At 36.7% G+C, this 25,338-nt stretch overlaps 1 protein-coding gene across 10 annotated transcripts in view; it reads right to left on the reverse strand.

The window, feature by feature from the left end:
- Positions 1 to 792: 792 nt before the first annotated feature.
- The window catches only part of LOC137386829 (beta-hexosaminidase subunit beta-like), a 48,647-nt gene continuing 24,101 nt past the window's right edge, over positions 793 to 25,338 (reverse strand). For 2 of the 10 annotated variants that reach the window (XM_068072981.1, XM_068072980.1), the window contains exons 7-21: positions 24,872 to 24,913; positions 23,184 to 23,207; positions 21,372 to 21,465; positions 20,754 to 20,908; positions 17,461 to 17,596; positions 14,112 to 14,332; positions 12,394 to 12,495; positions 9,050 to 9,155; positions 8,310 to 8,505; positions 5,608 to 5,718; positions 5,422 to 5,500; positions 3,750 to 3,942; positions 2,952 to 3,042; positions 2,674 to 2,778; positions 793 to 1,513 (exon numbers count right to left, since the gene is read on the reverse strand). In XM_068072981.1, the coding sequence (XP_067929082.1) occupies positions 1,420 to 1,513; positions 2,674 to 2,778; positions 2,952 to 3,042; positions 3,750 to 3,942; positions 5,422 to 5,500; positions 5,608 to 5,718; positions 8,310 to 8,505; positions 9,050 to 9,155; positions 12,394 to 12,495; positions 14,112 to 14,332; positions 17,461 to 17,596; positions 20,754 to 20,908; positions 21,372 to 21,465; positions 23,184 to 23,207; positions 24,872 to 24,913 (1,749 nt within the window). In that variant the 3' untranslated portion in view covers positions 793 to 1,419. Of the gene's footprint in view, positions 1,514 to 2,673; positions 2,779 to 2,951; positions 3,043 to 3,749; positions 3,943 to 5,421; positions 5,501 to 5,607; positions 5,719 to 8,309; positions 8,506 to 9,049; positions 9,156 to 12,393; positions 12,496 to 14,111; positions 14,333 to 14,934; positions 14,952 to 17,441; positions 17,597 to 20,753; positions 20,909 to 21,371; positions 21,466 to 23,183; positions 23,208 to 23,831; positions 23,871 to 24,871; positions 24,914 to 25,338 lie in introns of all 10 variants that reach the window. The other 8 variants (XM_068072987.1, XM_068072983.1, XM_068072990.1 and 5 more) reach the window with 6 other exon arrangements.

Raw genomic sequence — 25,338 nt, forward strand, 5'->3', positions numbered from 1 at the left:
CTCACTATCCAAACCAGAGTTGTCTGTAATTTTCTGAATTGGTGTCAATATGTACCAATCTACACATAACTTTTGTTAATATTTTAAGCTCCATATGATGGATTAGAAGTATCTAATTCATCAGGTGTAGGTGTTTCAAGTTAGCATGCTCGAAAAGCATTTGGATGTCTCAATAATAAGTTTGAACTTATATGCATTTTTTTCTTGATCTACATATTTAAAATAAAACAACCAAAACAAACAAACAAAACCTATAACTTAATAATTTTGATTATATACAACATGAAGTCAGTATTTTTCTAGTACTCACAATATCAAGCACTAAATCAATTTCCAGTTGATATTGTCAAATACTGAAAGCTTTAGTGAAATTGGTATTTACTGATGAAAGAATGCCAAAGAACATCACGTTTTTTTTATCTAGTAGCTTTAACTTAACAAGTATAAACTCACAAGCAATGGATGGTGCTAAAATCACTTGGTGCGTAATATCTCAGTACTTGCAGTTGTTTTTCTAGGAAGTTCCTTTTTACCTAGGAAAGTCTACCTAGGTAAGTCTTCGTTTGTTTTGTTATTCAACTAGATTTTAATCGATCAAAAATCAAAGTGGACAATACTCGCTCTCCGACTAAACTCTCGCCTTCGACTAAGCAAGGAAACTTTTCTGAGCGAATCTGTTATACATATTGACCATTCATGGGCATTTATAGTTTGTCGAAGTAAGTAGCAGATGTAGAAAGGGATGACCTAAATGTTGAGTGAGCAATATTATAATTTCATAACTGGCTGGTCTAGAGTAAACCACACAGATATTGAATGAACACAGCAGTAGCAACACAAGTAACCCTTTGCATGACCTTAAAGGGAAACAGGAAGTGGCTCAAAAAATTATCACAAATGTAGTAGAAGAAAACGAAAATAAATTACACATTGCAACACAAAAACCAAAATTATGCTTCACAAACAAAATATTCCAGCCAGTTTCGTGTTGCTAAAAAACCATTACTAAAAAAATAGATAATGAAGTACATATGGGAATGATTGTGCTAAGCTGGGATACTGATTGGAACATACAACTGAATACGATAAAGTAATAGGTAAACAGCTCTTAAGATAGTATTAAGAGAAGGAAAAACGAAGCTTGCAATCAAGAAACAAATAACTAGTGACTGCACTGGATATCTCAGGCCTGATTCGTTGAATGAGGAAAGAGCTGTACAAGAATGAGGTGGATGTCCTGTGTCAAGGTAAACGATGAATCGAGATAAACCACCGACGAGTCTAACAAGTTGGTACTGCAAGTGGTATATACATTCTAATGGATGTTCCTGATTCAGTGATGAGTTATAACAATAGAGGTGAAGCTTGGAGCGAAAGAGCTTGGTAAACCATGACTAGCGTATAATGCTTCTGCTGATGCTAGAAATTAGTATTCGCCTCGTAAGGTGGCTTGATCTGCATGCGGCCCTTGCAGGACCCAGGACCTGAGTTGGGCTGCGCACGCACTCCACGCCTACAAAAAAGTCAAGAGAAAATAAACAAAAAGCTTTTGAGTTAAGTGCATTTACATTAAATTTCACTATAGCCTGGTTTTAATAAAGAGCACCTTTTAATCTAATCTTTTAATTTAATCTAAAAGGCGCTCCAAAATTTATAGGTTGAAGGCAAGAACTGCGCACCGACAAGTAAATCACTGATAACATAATATTTGTTGTCATGACAAATATCAGGCAAACTCCAACGAAATTCTACAAAAAAGCTGATCAGAAGAAACGCATGTGGTAACAAAGGATGGTCATAGCCTTGGTTCTTGTTTTAGTTAGGCTAGTATGCAGTCAGCTTTATGATTGTGATGAAGATCTTCCAGTTTTGTCATTGACCTGCTTATTCGCTCTTGCGGAACAAGTAGTTGAAATTGTTTCACCAGAACACAACTCCTAATAAAAATAGAATTGTTTGCCTCATGATTTTCACAAAATGTTTAGACTTTGCGACTGCTAAACCTCCTTCAAAAAGCACACTAACTTTTTATGATTCGAACTGCTAGGAGCGCTCTATGAATTTTATTTTATTGATATTTACTACTGCCTTTATTACTGCCATAGCCATTCACATCTTTCTACTAATATGATTTAATCCAAAGTGATTTTAATTTTAATCAAAACAAACTGATGGCTATTATGATTTTGAATAAAAATAACCCCGGAACAGAATTATGGTTGCTGTGAATATCTAACATTAAACAACAAAAGTATATCAACAAATACTTAAATTTCTCTCAGCAGTTGGTTTGTACAGCTACACTGGTTTCAGAATGATCAATTAAAACTCATACACTTGAATTACGTACAACCTTTTTTGACGCAATGTAAACTCACCTCTAACTTCCTCTTCAAAAGAATAACGACTCGTAGGAAAGAGATTCTTAAGGCAGGAAAATGCAGCAAACTCGAAATGTAAAAAAAATTAAAAAGGTAAGCTCAAAGAACTGTTAGTTTTGCGAGGAGTTGTCGTTCCATGTTTTTACATTGTAGACGGACGCCTGTTTTCATTTTACTTCCATCTCGTGTCCTAGTTATACTACATTCACACATTCGTGTCTGCTTATCTACTAACAATAAACCTGACAGCATTCATATTCGTGACAATCACAGGAACAAAGAAGTACCGTACCTTGTCATGCGGCAGCGATGGTTTTCAAACCTGGTCTCAGCTTTTCTCCAGTCATTCATTGCAGCTGAACTCCAGAATTTCTCGGCTGGAGAACTCGCCCTTGGCCTGTATTAAGGAGAATGTATAAAAGTAATTGCGAAGCATGAGGTAGTTTCTAACTATATGTGGACAATTAGCCAAATTTTAAAAATTATGCATAGAATAATCCTGTCTAGCAAGCTGACTAAAACCAAAAGACTAGATTAGACTATTGTAATTGTGATGAAATAGAGCTTTACCAGAGCGTCGCCTCGAGGTTTGTCTCATCTATATACTCCGCCCAAACGCAGACCTGCCCACCCAAGACATAGTCCTTGTAGGTATCTGCACCTGTGAACAAGCAACAACATGTCAGATATAGGCCTGTTGCTTCTTGTCTCCAAAAAAGAAAGGTTTAAAAGCAGTCACTGAAGTAGGTCCCAGCTTGAATGAAATCAACACATGCCTAGAAATTGTAATTAAAAAGGGAAGACAGCTTTTCAAACTTAAGCTCCTGGAAAACAAACTGTTTACTAATTAAAATTGTTCTCTTCTCCAAGAGTCTGCTAGTCAGGAGCTGAGAGAATGTTGCAGTCATAGCAACACTGCGTCAGACCAAAAAAACAGTGAACAAACTGATTGGGTGCGACTAGTAATAAACACTGTAGGACAGCTGAAGGAGGATATGGTTGCCATTAACCATTAGCTAGAGATAGGGTCTCAGATGGTATGATATAGTAAGTTTATGTGTGACTGTGGCCCTCATTTGTTTGGAATTCAAATTTTACTAACACATTTTTCCCCGAAAGAATGTGCTAACTTGTATATATAAAATTACCTGTTTACCATAATAATAATATCATCAAGAAATTTCTTTGCAGTCATACAAGACACTCTCTATAAAAATTGGAAATTTTAAATAGACGATCTACCTGTTCAAGTTTCAAAACTAAACGGTTGTAATATAAACTTTTGACTGTATAGAATAGCAATGAACACCGATCGTATTTTAATAATATCGGTCGTTGTTGTTCACTCGATTGTTCTAGCCTACAAACCTAATGAGTAAGTGAGAAAGGAATGGGGGTCCTGTTCATAGTATTTAGTCCAGTCTTTTCCGTAGGATATATAGTTGAGATACCAAGGCGCGGAGAGAACAGCTTTGTATCCATGCCTAATAACATTCTCCATTGTATACTGCCACTCATAGTCCCCTCCTTTCCACACATTGATTATCAGTTCATCCATCGACTGCAAACAGCGTACAACCAACTGAGAGACCTCTCGTCATCACGAATAAATGAGCTATACAATAAAACTTGGGAAGAGCCTTGGCTATGTGCGGAACAGCAATAGTTAGCATAAAACTACTCAAAATACTAAATACTTGAGGCAATTCAAACACACCCAAAAAGTGAGTGCTAAAAATCGTAAACCACATAAAATAATACAAATTCAGTTAAATTTTTTTTATCATTTTGGCATAAAAAATAATGAAGAATTATAGTGTTTTCTATATCACAAAATCGGAGAACGGTATAAGATCCAGTATTTTCAGCAATTTTAGACCATATATGAAGTATTATAAAGAAAACAGACCACAATAATGAGTAGACAGCAAAGAGAATAACACTTTTTAACTTTATCTCAAAGGTAGACGCGTGTTTCAATGAAATAGCAATATAGCCTGAATTATAAAATGATAACAATATAGCCATAGTTATTTGTTTCATTACAATTCTAAACTTTCCTTCAGACTGAAACATTTGAACACTGAAAAACCATTTCATTAAATGGATTATTCTTAAAGTGTGTTTATAGAACTTTCAGTAACAAAAGACATATTTTTTGAAACTCTAAAAAGTGTGACTGCTAAAACTGACATTGACAATCTACTAGAACAGAGGTCAGAGGTCGGCAACCTTTTTCACTCAGAGAGCTGTTTGGACCCGTTTTCCACAGAAAAGAACGCAGTGGGAGCCACAAAACCCCTTTGATATTTTAAATTAAAAAATAAATAAATACTGCATGTAACGTTTTTGTTTAGCTTTTAATGCTTTTATACCATGCTTACAACATAAAACGAAAAGGTGTGGCATGTATAATGATTTAACTGTTTGAAAAACAAAATTACACTTTTGCAAAGAACAATAAAATAATTTTGGCGGTTTTACTATTACTAATTCATAAATTGTTATGAGATGTACGATCTGTATTAGTGTTGTTGTTTGTTAGTGTTGTTGTTTGTCAGTAGTGTCATTGACGGTATTGCGGACCTAAGTGGCTGGCCAGCCTTACTAAATGTCTAGTTGTTTAATCCAGTTCGTTGACATAATAACAGAAGGTATCTCGTAGAGATCTGGTACTTCACGCGAAGCCGGTAGTACATTTTCTGTACCTTTATGGTAAAGTTAAAGCAATGTGACATGTTAGATCATGTGATAGGGTACTAATAATAATATAACATCAATAATGACGCATAACAAACGACCATGTTTGACTTACCACCATGATTACATTTTAAATTATATTACAAAATCTAGTGATAAAACTTCTATATTTTTATGAATTACTTGGCATATGGGGAAAAGGAAAAAAATCCAAACTCAGAGAGAGCCGTAGCGAGGGGATGAAAGAGCCGCATGCGACTCGAGAGCCGGGGTTGCAGACCACTGTACTAGAACTTCAGAAAAAGGTCTGCCCTTGAGTGTAAGCCTCAGAATCACTCACCACATTCCACATCTGTGCAGCACTAAAAGCTTCTTCCCAGGCTATCTTCTTACGATCTCTTGGCATGACCTCCAGGAGGCTGCAACCATACAACATGGAGGTACACTGTAGTTACCAACAGTAGTGCAGTGACGACCTTGGCTAGAGGCTTACTGAAAGAGCATGTTTAAGAGAAAAGCGACTCACTGTTTGAGATAATAACCCTGAAGCTTGTCCCCGTCGAGGGTCAGGTAGTCATACTGCTCCGACGTCATATTCTTCTCCAACATAAACTCTCTTAACTTCTTCAATCGTAGCCTGTCAAAATATTCCACGATGTAAAAGCTTGTAGCAACAGACTGATGTAGTGCAGCGCAGACCAACACTGTAGCACTGGCTGCCAGCAGGCAAATAATCCACTTCCCACTCCCAATGTTTCCATGAAGCGGTTAATCTCCAAGTTTACGCAATCTGCATAATTAGCTGAATGCTCGGCATTATTTTTATTTAACATATAACAAGAGTTACCATTCTAACTTTCACACTTCATATCATGAGAAAAGTGTCTTGTGCAGTTAAAATAGATCAAGAGAAAAAATAAAACAACTGTAAAGGTTTTCAAACGTTTTCAAAACAACTGTAACTTTTTAAATTCATATTATTATAGAAGAATTTTGTTGAAATAAATTAGGGAAGAAACTGTAAAGGTATTTAAATGTAAAATCATTAGCAAGCAATGGCTAAATATAGTGTGTTTTGCTACGATCACAATGAAAAATTATTTGGTATACAATTATACGATTTTAATTCGTTTCAGTGTTGGCATCACAAGGCGAAAATATCCTATAGACATATAGACTGGTATAGCTATAGCTGGAACGACATACATACGACCAACTTCGAGAAATATACATATACTAGCTGTACCACCCGACGTTGCCCGGGTAATAAAAGTCTTTGGACAGAAAATTTAATTGTACTTAACATAAAATAACATTCGCCATTCTAACTTTAAAACTACCTATCAGGAGAGAAATATTTTGTTATTGAAATAAATTAACAGAGAAAATAAAAACAAATGTAATGGTTTTCAAACTTTGTCAAACAACTGTAAATTTCAAATCATGAAAAAAAAACGTTTTGTACATGTCAAATAAATTATGAAACAAAATAGAACTATAAAAATTGTTTAATTGTAAATGTGAAATAATTAGCAAGTAATAGCTAAATTAAGTCTGTTTTGTTACAATTACAATAAAAGATGATTTGGTAATGATACAATTAATACAAACTGAGAAAACATAATAAAAATCCTGAAAATGTTGAATTAATAATAGCAATTCATGCATAGAGGTTTGTGTGTATAAAAAAGGTTACTGGTCCACAAGCTATCTATCAAAACATTGAATACGACGATACTGGTACAAATTTAAAAATTAGATATCGGACTGTCTTTGTCTGGTACTTTGTCTGACCGAGCAGAGAGAGAATGTAGAGGCTATTCCTACTCGAGATAATACCATGGTCTGAGTGAAAAGTATCGGCCTTTACCGGATTTAGTAATTGAACCATAAGAACAACTGGACATAGAAATTCACGAAAACACAAAAATGATCGTGTTTCATAGAGTTGATAGAGTTTCAATTAATTCGTCATTTAGCGTGTGTGATTTTAATAGCTATAGCTGAGCAGGCACACATCCTAATAGACTGAGCAGGCACACATCCTAATAGACTGAGCAGGCACACATCCTAATAGACTGAGCAGGCACACATCCTAATAGACTGAGCAGGCACACATCCTAATAGACTGAGCAGGCACACATCCTAATAGACATAGACATAGACTGAGCAGGCACACATCCTAATAGCTATAGCTGAGCAGGCACACATCCTAATAGACTGAGCAGGCACACATCCTAATAGCTATAGCTGAGCAGGCACACATCCTAATAGACTGAGCAGGCACACATCCTAATAGACTGAGCAGGCACACATCCTAATAGACTGAGCAGGCACACATCCTAATAGCTATAGCTGAGCAGGCACACATCCTAATAGACTGAGCAGGCACACATCCTAATAGACTGAGCAGGCACACATCCTAATAGACATAGACATAGACTGAGCAGGCACACATCCTAATAGACATAGACATAGACTGAGCAGGCACACATCCTAATAGCTATAGACTGAGCAGGCACACATCCTAATAGACATAGACATAGACTGAGCAGGCACACATCCTAATAGACATAGACATAGACTGAGCAGGCACACATCCTAATAGACGACGACAAACTTCGAGATTTACATACATAGACATATATAATCAAGTGTGGTTAGGTTCCTCGCACATTTTACTGAATATTTCATGCTTGCATAAAATTGAAACGACATTTGCAGATGATGCGTAAAAGAATACTGCACAAGCTATTCCGTTTTAAATACTTTCCACGCTTAAATCGTCCTCATTTCGATTTGAGCAGTTCTGAAGGCGGTGGTACAACCACTGGCATAGAATCATAATCCTATTGAATAAAGCATCTGCGTTAATCCGCACTATGCAAATCTCCATTAAAACACTTATCGTGCGGTCACTCCATGTACACACAACTCCTAATCCGTATCATTCACATCTTGGAAACATAGTGAGTGTGTCAGTGATATAGCGTTTTTCTTAGACATTATCCACTGCAGCCTCTGACCAGCCCGCAGAGCATGCCTTATACATACCCAATATTGAAGGAGTAGTGATGCATTCACTAAGAACCTCAATCGTATTAACAAAAATGCAGGAAATTGTTTTTTGTGCAGTTTAGCAGACAATAATTGGTAGTTTAGCAATAGAGTTCAACTCGTGGCCTGCAGTTTAACAAAATGGAGATAAAAAAACTAGCAGTTTCTTACCAGCATTTATAGTTTATCTCGTCTCCGCCCACATGAACCGTGCTGTCAGGAAACAGGTCATGTACCTCTGCCCAAAACGTGTTCATAAACTCATAGGTAAAGTTGCTTATGGGATTGACAGCTCCAAATGGGTGGTAATCAGCACTGCAGTTGGTGAGGAGAGCGGGATAGCCAAGACCCCATGACCTTGTGTGACCTGTAACAAAAGACCCCATGACCATGTGTAACCTGTAACAAAAGACCCCATGACCTTGTGTGACCTGTAACAAAAGCAACACGTAAATATAAGTATTACAAAAAACGACGATTCCAATCTACGACGTTTTCGTGATGGCTGTGATGAACTGTTTGTTTTGTAGCTTTTAAGAGCTTGTAATCCCATTTCCACATATTTTTACACCTACCAAATAACTGTAATGTGAATTTTGTTGCGAGTAAACCTTTAAAATTAATATTTAATAACACTTCTACCCATAGAATATAGCTTAGCTGTTGAAAGTTATATGCTGTGCCTCAAGTTTCAATATATTTGCATGTCAATAATGCTTAGTATCAACATATGATTGCAGTGTATTACATATTTAGATAAATCAAAGTTGTTTTCAAAAATGATAATATCCAAACTCATTTTTTGCAACCATGCAATATGCTTTTTAGCATAATCGAGGGGATTTTAATCACGAAGTTCAAGCATTATCAGTTATCTTTTGCGGCTTTTCCGCAAGTGCCGAGTCACTTACCTGGGGAGTCAAACTCTGGTATTACCCGTATAGCTCTATCGGCAGCGTAGTCAATGAGATTGAGAATGTCTGTCGGTGTGTATATTTGATCACTAGAATATGCGCCCTAGAGAGGATACAAATAAACACTGTAGATGACAGCCAAACAATTTTCTGCTTCATAGATACCCCAGAAAAGTTACAATAATGGTGGCGGACAAAGCTAAAATAACTGGCTAAGATGATTCACGCTGGTTGATTTAAAAACCGAAACTATCCATGTACACTGCACTCTCAAAACACAATTACTCTGATACACGTTGTTTTCACCTTACGAAGTGGAACATGATAATTTTTCCCCATCACCATACAAATCTTATTTCACCATCCGAATTCAACAAAATTTTCGCCCGAGTTCAAATATGGCAGTTGGTGTGCTTATTACGTACGTCGAAATGACAAAGACACCGAAATGCTGTTCGCCGAAAATACCTTTACAATGCCTGAAAGAGACACGATGACCGATGTCTCTCAGTTCAGCATTTCTCATGTAAAAACTGTTACATTTTCTATTGAAAAACAGTAGCAAAGTTGGAGTTGTGATCCCTTCAAACAAAAGGTCAGTGGTCTAACAACTTCTCTCAACTCTTAATTTTAACTCATACTAAACAGAACATTTTTGAGAACAGCATCACTTGCCCTTTTTGGAAAAATAGGTTAGCAAAAGGTTTTATGACGCCAGCTAAAAGTCATAGTAAAACGAAGCCAGAAACTGAAAAATAATAAAATTTTAGTGATACAAAGTGGAAGTTCAGTAAAATAGTTAAAAATATATACTAAAACTTATCTTCAAGTGTGCATTTAGTAAGAGATACAATGCTTATTCTCTCAATGCTTATTCTCTCAATGCTTATTCTCTCAATGCTTATTCGTTATAAGTGAAAATGAAACCGGAAACAAATGGGTGATACAATTTCAGACGATGATAAAATGTTAGACGATGATAAAATTAAAGTTTAGTTCAGTAAAATACATACTAAAACTTAACTTCAAGTATGTGTTTAGTAAGCTAAATTGATATAAATGTTGACTTGCAACAAAATTCACATTACAGTTATTTGGTATCAAAAGATTCACGATGTCTTACTCTGCTGTGCTGTAGGTGCAAAATATGTGGAAATGTGATTACAAGCTCCTAAAAGCTCAAAAACGAACGGTTAATCGCCGCCATCACAAAACCGCTGTAGATTAGAACCTCTTTCCAAAACGGCTCAAATGGGACATAGTTGTACAAGATGGCTTCTGTTTACACTTTCACGCAACCTCATTCGTCGAAATATTTTCACAAATATACTTCACGCATTCAATAAAACCATGTCTATTGTTCTTACGCGTCTATTTTATCGTCATTGTAATGCTGTCACTTTTAGCAGCGATATCCTATAACTTACCGTAAAAATTCGTATAATTTTTTAACCTTAGCTCGAAGGAGTACATATCATTTGTCTGATAATCATGACGAGCCTGTTGGTCACCTGTGATAATCGAAAAGTACTGCAGATAATATTTGCGAAGTATTGGGTCACATGATCAGATTATGACTAGACGATTAGACCAAGTCGAAACAAAACTGTAAAGTAGCGAGCATCTATATTTGATACGGGGCCTTCGGTAAAACCCGAAGTGTTTGTCATAAACTAGTGCTACGATATGTTTTATAGTGAGCCTTTTATTGGCCTTTCAATTCACATGAGAACATCACGTGACAAGACAATAACCAAATGTAGTGACAACACCAGAGAAATAAACTGATTCCAATCTACGACGGTTTTTCGTTTGTGAGCTTTTAAGAGCTTGTAATCACATTTCCACATACTTTGCAATTACCACACAACAGAGTAAGACATGGTAAATCTTTTGATACCAAATAACTGTAATGTGAATTTTGTTGCAAGTCAACCTTTAAGTTAAATTCAGTGTTTATGTTATACAGTGTTATGTTTCGAAGGTAAGAACTCCCTATGGTACGTATTTCACATAGTACGTTGTAATGTTACATTTTATTGCAGATCATAACCACTAAATACACTAAAGTTACTGTATAATGGCCTTTTTATACACACACTTCTATTCACTAATTGTTATTATTAATTCAACCAAATCATGCTTTTTATTCTGTTCTCTCAGTTTTTATTCTTTATATCATTACCAAATCATGTTTCACTGGGCTCATAGCAAAACAGACTTTATTTAGCTCTTACTCTTACTTTATTTAGCTAATTATTCCACAGTTACATCTAAACACTTTTACAGTTGCTTGTTTATTCTTTTTCCCAATTTATTTGATCATAAAACACTTTCCTCCAGAAAAGAAGTTTAAAATTTTAAAAGTTAGAATGTTAGAATAGCTGTTGTTATTTGTTAAACAAAAATAAATCTTCTGTGAAAAGGTTTTTTCATTATCCAGGCAACGCCGGGCATTCTTCTAGTATTTTACTAAACCTAACTTTAATTTTGTCATCGTTTTAATTTTGTATTACCTGTAGCCAGCTTTGGCACCTTTTGTATTACCTGTAGCCAGCTTTGGCACCTTTTGTATTACCTGCCAGCTTGGCACCTTTTGTATTACCTGTAGCCAGCTTTGGCACCTTTTGTATTACCTGTAGCCAGCTTTGGCACCTTTTGTATTACCTGCCAGCTTGGCACCTTTTGTATTACCTGTAGCCAGCTTTGGCACCTTTTGTATTACCTGTAGCCAGCTTGGCACCTTTTGTATTACCTGTAGCCAGCTTTGGCACCTTTTGTATTACCTGTAGCCAGCTTGGCACCTTTTGTATTACCTGTAGCCAGCTTGGCACCTTTTGTATTACCTGTAGCCAGCTTGGCACCTTTTGTATTACCTGTAGCCAGCTTGGCACCTTTTGTATTACCTGTAGCCAGCTTGGCACCTTTTGTATTACCTGTAGCCAGCTTGGCACCTTTTGTATTACCTGTAGCCAGCTTGGCACCTTTTGTATTACCTGTAGCCAGCTTGGCACCTTTTGTCTCGGTTTCACTACAACTTTAGCCAACCTTATTATTAATAAAACTTGTTTTTAAACTAATTCAACAAAAAAAAAGCGAAGCTGTTCAAAATTGAATTTTAGAGAAAAATTGTGAAGTCGTATGGTAGAGAAAATATAACGAAACATCAAAAAAAACTTTGTGTTCCAGATCATGAGGCAAAAAACCGCCAGACAGAGACGGCGTAACCTGGGGGTTCACAGCGTAGCATAATATTCCATGAGCACGAACCAGAAAGCCAGTTCAGTTGATTTAAACCCATCTAATCCCAAGCCCCAAGACTGTATTGAGCAGTTACTTACCAACTTGCTGAGGTTCGGAAAGGCTTTGCTGACATATGGAAATGATTGGTCATCGACGAGGTGCCAATGAAATACGTTTAGCTTATTGTAGCTCATGACATCCTGCAAATTGAATGTACTTAGCGTTACAGGAAAGACTGTTCCAGGCACTGACTACAACAACAGCTTACGGGTGGACTTAATAAATCACTGCGGCTCTAGTTAATCTATGACAGGAACGCTTCAACAGATTCTCACAGTTCTTACTAGTCGATCATAAGCAGTTTGAGCTGTAAGGATATCTTATATGGGAGTTGTTGCTCCTTAGAAGAAGGGCCTACTGTACATTAGCATACAATTTAAACAAGGTACAAAATTTTTGTTAAAGATGAACTTGGACAAAATCTAGGTAGATTTTATCAAAAAGTATCGGTAGTTTTTCATCATTTGAAAATATTGTTTGATGTTTAAGGTAATCTGACTGCCAGGATGTTTCAAGATTAAAATTGACTAAATTTTTGAAAAATATGCCGATATGAAGTCACTAGTAGGCTAGTAGCTATCATTGGTATAGCCTAATACGTACAAGTTTTTGTGTTACGCATCTCTGTTCTGTCGGTATCTTTGCAAATATAGATGTTATAATCACACTTTCGCTTGATCTGAGCGTTTTAAACACGATCAAGTTTGTTTAATTTATCACAACTTTACAAATTTATTACACAAACAAAGACTCATTTTAGGGTTATTTTGACTCCTTGCAACCATACTTGACTAACCACACTCCTTGCAGAACCAGGTGCATTTTCAGTAATACATCAAAATAGGTTTTATTATAAGGAAAGGTCATAGTAAGGTCATGGTAGCCAATTCTGCTCGACTACACTATTGAGTAGCTGGCATCTGTAGAAATCTTCAAGTAATCTTCAATAATCAAATATCATAAAAAAGCTTTATACGTACACTTGTATTTTCATGATAAGGCAACCTTTGATAATGAAAATGCAGGAAATATGCTCGTGGCTAAAAAGTGCTTTCCCTACATGAAGGTGTGTGTGCGCGCGTGTGGAGTACACATGTGGTATTTGAATTCCAATTGATGAGATCTCCATTATACATGATAACCAAGTCAGGTAGGCATGATGGCCAGTGTTGATATATAAACACAAGCAATAGCCTGAGATATTAACAAATGGCTGATACTTGCGAGTCATGATAATTGAGCGATGAGCATATCACAACCATGTTCAGTGAATTCTAAGGCTTCTACTGACTCAGCACCAAGTAATTCTCTAATCAATAGAAAGAATGATTATCACGTATAGTTGAGTATAGTTGAATGCAGCCTATAGCGAATGATTCAGTTTATTGATACCCGTGAGCCTAAAATACTATCGCTTATCATGTACATTCATTCAATGTTAGATATTTATAGAGATGTTTTCTGTGTGTTCCCCTCTAGAGTACGAATAAGAGTCTAACAAGCCCTAAAGTCAATGATAGAGTCAATACTATACACTATAGGCTACACAAAGCAATAGTGACCGGAGTCATACAAGTTCAAGTGTAGCGAGCAGAGATTTTTATCCATACCAATTTGTAATCAGCTGAGTTTCTCAGAAGTACCAGAGCCCACTGACCGCTAGTGCTTGAATACAAGAACAAATCTCTAGTTCATTGTTAATCGTTAGATAGTTGGAAACTCATTTCTTTTGGAAATAAAAAACCGAGTGACTCACCAAGGTTCGTTTTAAATTTCTGATAGGAATATAGTGTCTGGCGGTGTCGAGCATTAGACCTCTAAAGCTGAACCTCGGGTAGTCTTTGATATGAGTTGTGTTGATGACTGGGTAGCCCTGGCTGTAGTAGATGAGCTGACTGAATGTCTCTAGACCACGTATTACACCCCAAGGCTCCTGGGCAGACAACTCCGCGCTCAACCCACTGACACTGAGCTTATCTGCAAGAGAACAACACCGGTGTCTTTATGCGGGTGGACCACACAGAAGAGCAAAACAGAGAGAAGAATTAAGGGCATACTATGTCTTTCGGGGCATAGAAATGTTCATCTAATATAAAATATAAAAGACGAGAGCCGGCTCAGTCGGTAAGGAATTACTAAGCTTTCACGACAAATAAACCGTATATTGGCTACTGGCATCGAATCCTCTCGCGAGTTTCGAATAATCATCAAAGCCAATGAAACATGACAGCTATCTATCGCATCAATTATTATTTCCTCCTTTCAGCTGGCCTCCAGCCAAATATTTGCGCACCTGGTTACAGTTAGGACTATTAAGGGCATAGGTGAGAATGCGGTGAGAATGCGCTAGAAATATCGGATAAACATAAATATACAGAAGTCTTTTCGTGGAGATAAAGAACACGGTATATGCAGCATAAAAATCGGATCAAGTTTAAATAACATTAAAACCACCAGCGTAACAAATCTGCGGTCAAACTCTTCAAGTCTTGCTAGTGCTAGTGCAAGGAAATCACACATCAATCCCAAGTACTGTATTTGACATGCATTAATATTTTTTGTCATAGTAGGAAAACCACTATAAAGCATAGTAACTGTTTATATTAGATACGAGTCGCTATAAAGCATATTAACTGTTTATATTAGATACGAGTGAAAAGCAAATTTTGTAAAAAAAATAGTAAAACTAAGCAGTTTTTAGCTTTTAGTATTCCATAGAATCTGCATACGCTGCCAGCAATGGTACACGCTGCCAGCAATGATACCCGCTGCCAGCAATGGTACACGCTGCCAGCAATGATACTCGCTGTCAGCAATAGTACCCGCTGCCAGCAGTGGTACGTGGCCGATGTACCGCCATGCCTCAGTTTGAGTGAGGTATGTTAGCCATTATCATTACTTTTTTTGGCAACTCATCAGCGAAACCAAGTCAAAGGGTACTTTTCTTCACTTAGTAACAGCAAGCTCTAATTTGATAGCCATAATAATGGAAGAACATCGGACAGAGAAGGTTGTTGCCTGCTGCGCAACTCTAATAGAGATATTAGAATGACTAATAAACTATATTCAATGTTTAGTTAAAGCCTTCTTTAAACTTGAAACTCCTTCATTTAACACGTCTTGCATATAAAATAGGAAAGTGCAATTGAAAACCTAGTCCTAGTTGCTAAAGCTTTTGGAAACAGCCAAAGTCATAGTTGAAATCCCCAATACCTTTTTGGTGGCATTAGCAAGAGTTAACTAGTGTGAAACGTTCCAGCACTTTGGGTAGCATCACTCTGTTTTAATGATTATCAAACAAAATGCTGCCCCAAATGAAAAAGTTTATTTTTAACTCTAATAAAATTCTAGCTTGCTGCTACAAGCTTTTGTTAATATTTTGTAATTACTGTGCTATTAATTACTGTGTGAAACATGGAATAAACTTAGACATGTTACAAAGGTATTTGTTTTTCTCTCCTTAATCACAGTTTCTCATCACCTCCCATCCATCTGATGTTTATAGATCTACCAAGATAAAAACTGACCTTATAAGACAAGCGCTGCAACAGGCCAAGTGAATCTGTCATAGGTACATACATGTGCATCATATGAGATAGATAGACACGTGAAAAGGGAAGGAGATCGGGAGAATAGAAAAGGTCAAAATTTTTAAAGGAAATGAGTATTGTAAATAGCTGTAATTACAGTAGATGTTGCTACAATATAAATAATCCATTCTGGAAAAGTGTAGATTATAGGGACCTTACATTATACAAACAGTAATATGCCTAATCCTAAAAACTAATTTTAACTCTTTAACTTAACGACTATCGTAACTGTAGTATTATTGGTTTGTGTCGACAACTTCTCTTCTTTTCCCCCACTTTCACTTGGTTTAGGGCCCATGATTAAAGGAGAGCACCATCAATGTTTATTTAAATAGATTTTTACACTTTTTTCCTAGACAGCAAAGTCTGTGCTGCCAAAAAATAACAAAACTTTGTGTCTAAAATAAAGTAAAGCAGAAATACATCTTTACTACATTAAGAGCTGTGTCTATCTGTCCAGAGGTTAGAGTTTAGATAAAATATAGCCTTGACCGAGACTCCAACTCATGACATTCAGCTCGATATACCGACTCTCTAATATTTTCGCTGTTCGACCACCTTCACGTTTTTCTGAATAATTGTGCAGCCACTTATTCTGTTCTTTATCGATACACTTGACAATCTCTCACGACACACTAGACTGCCAGTGTACCAGCGTATATAATAGAGATACCCCCCATATTTCATTTTCTCTCCCATGTGTGACAGAAAAAAAAGATATTATCAAGGCATGGAAGCATCGTGATAGAAGCATAGTGATAGAAGCATCTACTGTACAAAGTGTCTAAATACACCTGCATTATGATTGCAACTATTATGACTAGGGTTGCCAAAATACAAAAACTTCTTGTAACATTAAAAGCTCATAAAAATACAGGAAACTGACTCAATAAAATCACTAGACAATCCACTCCATACAAACCAATTAAGTTGAGAATAATGCGAGGCAAAGCCTAACCAACAACACAGGAATCATTTGTCAAGCTAATAAAAACTAGCGAGAATACTCTAACTTTATGCGAGAGAAAAAACATCTCAAACTAAAGGAAATTCAATGATTCTCGTTTCATAAGGCTCCTTAGTAACTCTAACAAAAATGCTAGCTTGTTTTACGTTTAGCGTGTCACGAAACATTAGTTACAAAAATGTTTGCACTTTATTTAGCCAAACACTGCTTGAACTGTGCTAACAGGGTACATGCGCTTCAAAATTGACTTATGATATGCTTCTGATGTTTCTATGGATGTTAAATGCATGCTGACTAAAATCAAAAGTTGAAAAATTAATGCTTATTGTTGCTGAATTTGGTCAATGACAGAGCTGGTTTGCGACCTTAAAGTCCTGGCTAGCATTTCAGGCGTAGTAAAGAGTTAATGTCATAGGTTCTTATGCTATGTTAGCGTCAGTTCTCACAAGTAAAGAGATTTTTTAAAAACAGAAATAAATTCAACAGGATTGTACCCAGGAAAGTACCTGGCTTGGCCAGTCAGATGCATTTCCATAGCAAATACCTACATTGCTCAGACATGTGCTCATGTGGCAGCTCCTTATTACGACAGGGACGACTCAGCTTGACATTGAGTACGCGTAAGACTCTTTGCTTACTGCTCGGTTGCCTCAGGGTTTTTCCGTCAGGAATGTAAAGGTCAACCTACATCCAAAAATCTCATGGCATATGGCAAAAGCAAAGAACTTTTATTCAAATTTTTAGGTTCAAGGTCGAATACAAGCTTATTACTAATTACATCATTTTCTATACTTCAAAGAGCAAAACTAACTATTGGTAAAAATGCAGCATATAAGGAAAAAGAAAAGAGTTAAGATTATAATCTGTCAACACCAGCCAATGGGTTACTCATGTCGCTAGTAGGTCACAAGAAGGTACCAGACAATAAGAGATCAAGTATAAAAGCAGCCAATGGGTTAGCCAGAGGCTGTCACAAACCGATGGATAGTCAAGAAGCTGATACGAACTCATGATCTGGAACCAGTGCTGGTACCAGCCAGTAGGTGGCCTTTTCATAGGAATGCATATTTTCACAAAGTAAACCTACATCTTTGATTAAATACAACACCAAAATTGAGTTTCAAGCATAGCCTAGGTTTTTATATGAGACTTTCGCTGGTCAGCAAGGGGGATATCTTTATCTTTCGCTGGTCAGCAAGGGGATATATTTATCTTTCGCTGGTCAGCAAGGGGGATATATTTATCTTTCGCTGGTCAGCAAGGGGGATATATTTATCTTTCGCTGGTCAGCAAGGGGATATATTTATCTTTCGCTGGTCAGCAAGGGGATATCTTTATCTTTCGCTGGTCAGCAAAGGGGGTATATTTATATTTCGCTGGTCAGCAAGGGGATATATTTATCTTTCGCTGGTCAGCAAAGGGGATATATTTATCTTTCGCTGGTCAGCAAAGGGGATATATTTATCTTTCGCTAGTCAGCAAAGGGAATATATTTATCTTTCGCTGGTCAGCAAGGGGGATATATTTATATTTCGCTGGTCAGCAAGGGGATATATTTATCTTTCGCTGGTCAGCAAAGGGGATATATTTATCTTTCGCTGGTCAGCAAAGGGAATATATTTATCTTTCGCTGGTCAGCAAGGGGGATATATTTATATTTCGCTGGTCAGCAAGGGGATATATTTATCTTTCGCTGGTCAGCAAAGGGGATATATTTATCTTTCGCTGGTCAGCAAAGGGGATATATTTATCTTTCGCTGGTCAGCAAAGGGAATATATTTATCTTTCGCTGGTCAGCAAGGGGGATATATTTATATTTCGCTGGTCAGCAAAGGGGATATATTTATATAGGGAAATATGAAAGATGAATGAAGAGATTAGAAGATGTGTGACACAATTGATTTCATCAATTTATAGTATGAACAAATATTCGATTGTCAAATTCGTAAAACCATAATATATGGCCATAGCTTGAATTCCAAACTTGAGATTGAGGACAGCCTTCCAGATTCACACAAATTGTCACTAAGATTAAGGTCTGGACCAAAATAGATTTTATTGCATTTGGTGAAAGCAAACAAGATATGATTAGATGAAATTTGTTTTCAATTCATTCTTGTTTCATAACATATAATAATAACAATAATAATTAAACAGCATTGCTGATAAAATGAGGCGCCAATGGAAGGGTTGGGTATCATAGTTAATCTATTGGCACGGCTAGCAAAATGATTTATGTTGAGGTGGTGTTGGGGCTCTAACCTGGTTTCTCGCATACAACCTAAGTCACATGTACTATTCATTAAAGTTAAATTCAACATTTCTTATATAAGTCTGTCTCGAAGGTGAGAACTCCCATGGTACATACCGCACATGGTACATTGTAATGTTACATTTTATTGCAGATCATAATCCCTAAATACATTAAAGTTACCGTGGGTAGCTATAGTTACTAAGGTTATTATACTATTTTGTTATTAATTTTTAATATGTACAGTACTTGAATAAAATTTTGATGTTTTTACTAAAGAGTGTTTGCATTAGATAATTACTATAGGTTTCTATACTCCTCTATGGAATGAATAAATGTTGTATGGCGAGGATTCACTGTACAGTTAAAACTTGACATTCAAATTCCATAAAAAAAATCTGTAAAACCATGTAAAATGTAAAGAAATATTTGTCTCAACATGCAAAATAATTTCCGAAATATATCATGCTGTCTGAAGTTGCAGATTTGTAAATCTGAACGTGCCAATGCAACTCTCCTTTAGAGTTTGGTTCAAGGTCACTCGAATAATATTGTTTTTATATTTCAACCTTTACACAGTTTTATATAATGCATTTGTTTTGGTGTTACGCGTAAATAGCTGAAGTCTTTATGTTAGGTTTTGAACAAATTAAATGAAACTCAACGTGCTACAAAAATATTTCTTTTTACAATGATGGTTTTTGAGAAATGCAACAAATATTGGAATAGATTAATTTTATACATGCTATGTCAAGGTCTAACAGCTTGAATACAAAATACCTTCCTAACTCTTTCACTACCGCGCTAAATTCGTTATTCTGACCAAATTATTTCGAATGGATTTTCGAAGAATCCATATACCGCTAGTATTTAAACAATATCTCGAGAATGAATGCAGAAATTGTTTTACTGTAAAATGCACCTTATTCAGAACAAAATTCTTTACAAGACAAGTATAAAATTGTTTAGTGAATCCCACTCACGCAAAATTTCTGACGCCTCCTTCTCCGCTGCGCAGCCAATAGAAAATCTTAGTGATTGGCAACAAGGTTGTTTCATTGGATACAAAATTTGATTGGTCTAGCTAATGTGTGAGCTTCGTAATAAAAAGAAAAGTGAAACCTTTTTGATAGGCCGATACATCGGCTTGCGGTCTGTACTTATATTACCGCGAAAGCCGATACATCACCTTACGGTAGCGAGAGAGTTAACCGATCCTAAGCATATTGAAGAGCCATTATAAACTATTTAGATTTTGTTTAGACAGACAGAAGTGCTTTGTTATTCCAGATTCTATGACAAATTTTGAAAAACCATATTTATTTAGTTTTCAGTAATCATTAACCTTATATTAGTTAATAAATAACCAAGACTATAGCATCTACAGAAGACATTTGCTCTACATAATGACAGCAAGCAGACTCTTACTCCTCTATGTAATAATAATTAAATGAAACCAAAAGATCGACATAAAAGTCCAGGGCCGCTAGCAATAATAATATAGACATCATAATATTATAGAATATACAAAGTGGTAGTGTGACAGTTCAAATCAAAGCAAAGTTGAGGGAGGGTCTGCGATTACGATACCTTGCTTCTGATGTGCCTCGTGTACCGCTCCACTGCCTTATCTACTCTATCACAGCTCTCAGCTGGAGGCACTATCGCAAAGTTATCCATATCAACAACGGTCAAGGATGGCTCCGTTAGGTATGACTGAGGCATAGGCCAAGGAGTGCCAACACCTGCAACAATCCCCTAGCTTTCAACAGCCTCTCATGCTAGATGATCGACTCTTACTATATTTGCACTAAGAAAATTAGGTAGTTTTTAAATAGCCAAAAACCATAAAACTAAAATTACCCTCATAGAGCAAGAGCTTATAAAATTCGAAAAATGTACTAAAATTTAATAAATATATATATATATATATCCTGTTGGCCATTTCACACACTGTAAAATCTATCTGCATTACATAGTTCACCAACAGACACCAACCACTCTTTCCTCTAGAGAGCAACTTGACTAAACAGTAGAATATTACCACACTTAAAATTTCCACAGAGAGTATTTTTTAAACGCAGTCTCGAGCAACGGATAATTGTATCAAACAAATCTTTTATATTGGCATTTTGTAAGTGTCATCAATAAAACCATAACAGCAGATAAATAGTTATCTGAACGACCTCCAGGGCGCCTTAAACTCACCTTCACTGTGTTCTGGAGCTCGGTCAACGTGGATCTGAAGGAGGTTGTTTGGGTTCTCATAGTCATATGATTCCCACTGTCTCGTTTTCTCCCTCTAACAAGCAGTACCTCCACATTATTAAACATCTGTTTCCAGTTAATCCAATTTGATTTAATTCGGCATTATTAAACTTAATGAACTATGTTGTTTGTGCAAGGATTTGTGATACCTTTGATGGTATAGCTATATAAAACATACTTCAGGCACTTCTGCTAACATGAAAATCTGTGTGTACCATGGCTGTTCCTTAATACTGTTGGCATGTATAGCGCATACACAGTTGATATGCCATTCAAAAATTATAAATTTTTATTCCCAAGTTAATTTACCAGAACAGCCAGCATAATGATAGCTAACATACTGTTGTCCTAGAAACCTCTTATACAAACAGATCAGAGTTGATGAGATCTTCTGGTGACTTCACTGCGAAAAGCCAGCACTGACTCGTTTTAACCAAAACAAGTTGTCACTTTAGCATGTCCATAGTGCTAAAATTTGCACTTACATGTATATGACATGAGGAAAAAGTGGCTATCTGCTCTCACTTATGATACTATAAATATGGAATTGACCCGCCATTTACGTGTCTGAGGAAATTAACTTTTACAAGTGTCCCAAACAGATATAGTCTTAGCCGTTAACAGGGTTTTGTGACAGCAGGTAAAACCACGAGGATGTAATAAGCATCAGTAAAAAATTTTGCTAAAACAGGCCATGTTTTCTTCACCCGAGTTCAGTAGGTCAGGCCTTGCCTGTACAAGCAGAAACATTCGCTCCGGGCAGAAAAGATAACTTCAATATAGTGAAATTCTATTTTCCTGGTGAATATTCTATTCTCCTAGACAGCTATTGCATATTTGAGAATGAAATATGAACAGGACAAACATTTTTTGTTAAAACAAATGCTGCCTTTTACAGTAGTAAATACATAAGCTTGTAGGTGGCAATGCTGATGAAATAGGAATGTTCTGCCAAAATGTCCAGATATATGTCTAGTAATCAATCATAATCTTGAGAGTTATGTCAGAACATATGAAAACAAGCTTGTAGGTTGGATTAAATGATGACATATTACATATAACATCACACTTATCAGCGATGTTAACTAGTGCTAGATAAAACTAGTATGGCAATACGTATTGGCAAGTGATCTACCTCTCACTCACCAAAAACATGGATACGCCAATTCAGTAGAATTTATGTATGATTAGCCATCAAAACTCAATCCTTGACACCACACCTAGAGCTCCACATTCTAATCTCAAAAAACTAAAGCAGCATGCAAAGCAGCAAATTCTAGCAGCTGGGTTTGCTCATAAAAGGGAAAGACGATTACGAAGCAGCAGAATTGTTTAAGGTTTATGGAGTTGTTGTGGCAATTATAATGCTGTTGAAGCGGAGGAAGATAACAGACTAAAAATCCATGAGAAAGGGCGTGTCGAGACCTTTGGTGTCTGCGCATAACAAAATAAAAATAACTCCAACTATAAAATTACGAGGGCTCTGAATCAAACGAACAAGATGAATAGCACACACTATGACTACACGAGTTGTGTTTCTACAACAAATTTCAAAAGCACAAGCTATTTTTTCTCCAATGCCAAAAAGTCTCCACCAAAATAAATAAGCGTACATCCAGCCTCAAACGGATTTTCGAAGTTTACAAACACCAATTTACTAACGCATGTATATCCTTATCCCAAAAAATTGCTACATGCTCCCTACTATAAACCTTACTAACAGCAAGGTCATATTCCCAAACCGCAACTTACTGTTAGCTTTGTTGTTCGCGCATTCTGAAATAAACAAGTGACTTGAGATGATCGGAAAGCTTGGATTAACATTAGGTCAATACCTGTGTCTATGGGATGTTTAACTAGTAGAAAGAGGTACATGAATTAACCATGGCTCTCTAATTCCCTCCACCCCTGAAAAAAGTAACAAATTCTACCAAAAAGTATGAAACCTCTTGCTAACTCTTGCTCTCAGCTCGTCTCTACTAACACTCCACGGTTGGGTAGATACTTCTGCAGGACAAAGAAGAGGGTGGAAATGTAATACGAGTATTGTTTGATAGTCTCTTAAAATAGAGTATTCAAGTTACACCAAATGTCTGGAGTAGAGTAACTTGCCATAAACCTTGCAGATACCAATTTTGCGCAGAAAGACATCTGTAAAGTTAGAGACACCAGTGGAGCCAATCAGGTAAAACATTTCTTGGGCTGCCAGAAGTTAAAACTAAGTCAATTCGAGACCTTGAAAAGGTAGACTAAGCAGGAGTCAAAGGTACGAAAGACAAGAGCTTGCTGTTTATAAGACAGAGTAGATAGTGAGAAGGACAATCAGACAGAAATTTGGGATATATAAAATCGTGTAAATGAATTTCCACCCTTCGTGGTGAGCAAGGACCTAGCAATTACCTCTTTCTTATTTTTTCCAGAGCTACCGTATTTGTTTGGCTGAAACAGATTAAAGGACGTGGAGTATAGCATTATCTTGAACACCTTGATCTTTAACCACTTGACACCACGACTGACAAAGTCAGAGAAGGACGTCTGTACTAGCTATGCGTCTGTACTAGCTATGCGTGTGCATGCAATCAATAAATGCTGCTGTGGTGGTGGTGGTCGAAAAGACGGAGAGTATAAATCAGTACATTAAAGGTTAAGGATAGTGGCAATTATCACAATGAATGAGACATTGTGGATTTTAAAAAATACCGACTGCCAATTAAAACGGTTACCAAATAATTTACTCAAAGATGTAGTAATTATCTAAACTGATATACGTACTAGATGTACACGTGTCAACCTTTTATATTTCCACACAAACTTAGCTTTAAAATGTGTGCTAATAATTTCCCAGAAGTAACCTCATCGTGTCTATGTTATGCGATATTATGAAAGGTCTCAAAATCGTTCTAGAGATAAAATATTAGTAGGAGTCGCTAGCTTGTTCACGCAACATTAACAATCGCTATCTAAAACAACCATTTGCCCAGGGGTTTTCACAGTAGATGGGTGTATTGGCCTTATCTGATACGATATTGGGACACTTAGCATTGCTGTTAAAGCTGGTGTGATAACCAAAAGGCAAATGTTAGAGCATGCCAATGGTAACATTTATACGGCAAGTAGCAGATATCCAGATACCGTGCATGATACATTCAATGCCTGTGAATTGCGGGAGACTACACACATTACTAGGCTATCCAAGTATGTTAGCGGGTCACACATTCATCCATTGGATTACAGCCAGCATCTAAAAATTCCATTTGCACTGTGAGGGATTAGAAATTGCAGCCGAGTGTGAAGGAATGAGCAAGGTTACAGCAGTTGGATGTTAGTAAAACCAGTTAGAGACATAGACACATAGACATAGACGTGTGCCAGCGTGAATGGCTACAATTAGGAATGAAAGCCAGCGATAGATAAATCTATGTGCAGACATTCAGCGTTACCTTAGCCTGAGCCTTTACCAAGTACGGGCCAGTTTTTTTCTCCTAGAAAAAGACATTCGCATGACTTATTCGGTAGAACTAGTCTACAAATATGAGCAATAACCAGTACCATATGTCCCTCCAGTTGCAGTAGGAAGTGGAATAGAGCGAAAGAGAATGACAGGAGATTTAAGAAAGACTAGAGATAGCCCTGAGACTAGCCAGTTTTGGACCAATCCAGGGCCACCAGGAGTTTGTGGACCAATCCAGGGCCACCAGGAGTTTGTGGACCAATCCAGGGCCAACCAGGAGTCTGTAAATACCCCCAAAAATATGGAACTAATTTTAGAGATAGTACAGAGGTACAAAGCGGAAGGAACCAATCATTCTTCGTGTTAAAATTAGTAAGGAGTGTGTATGTCACATTTATGACCTTGACCCATCACAATCACCTATACGCAAGCTGTTCATGCCATGCAACGAGCTAC

Source organism: Watersipora subatra, chromosome 2, assembly GCF_963576615.1.
Source record: "Watersipora subatra chromosome 2, tzWatSuba1.1, whole genome shotgun sequence".
Taxonomy (NCBI): Eukaryota; Metazoa; Bryozoa; class Gymnolaemata; order Cheilostomatida; family Watersiporidae; genus Watersipora; species Watersipora subatra.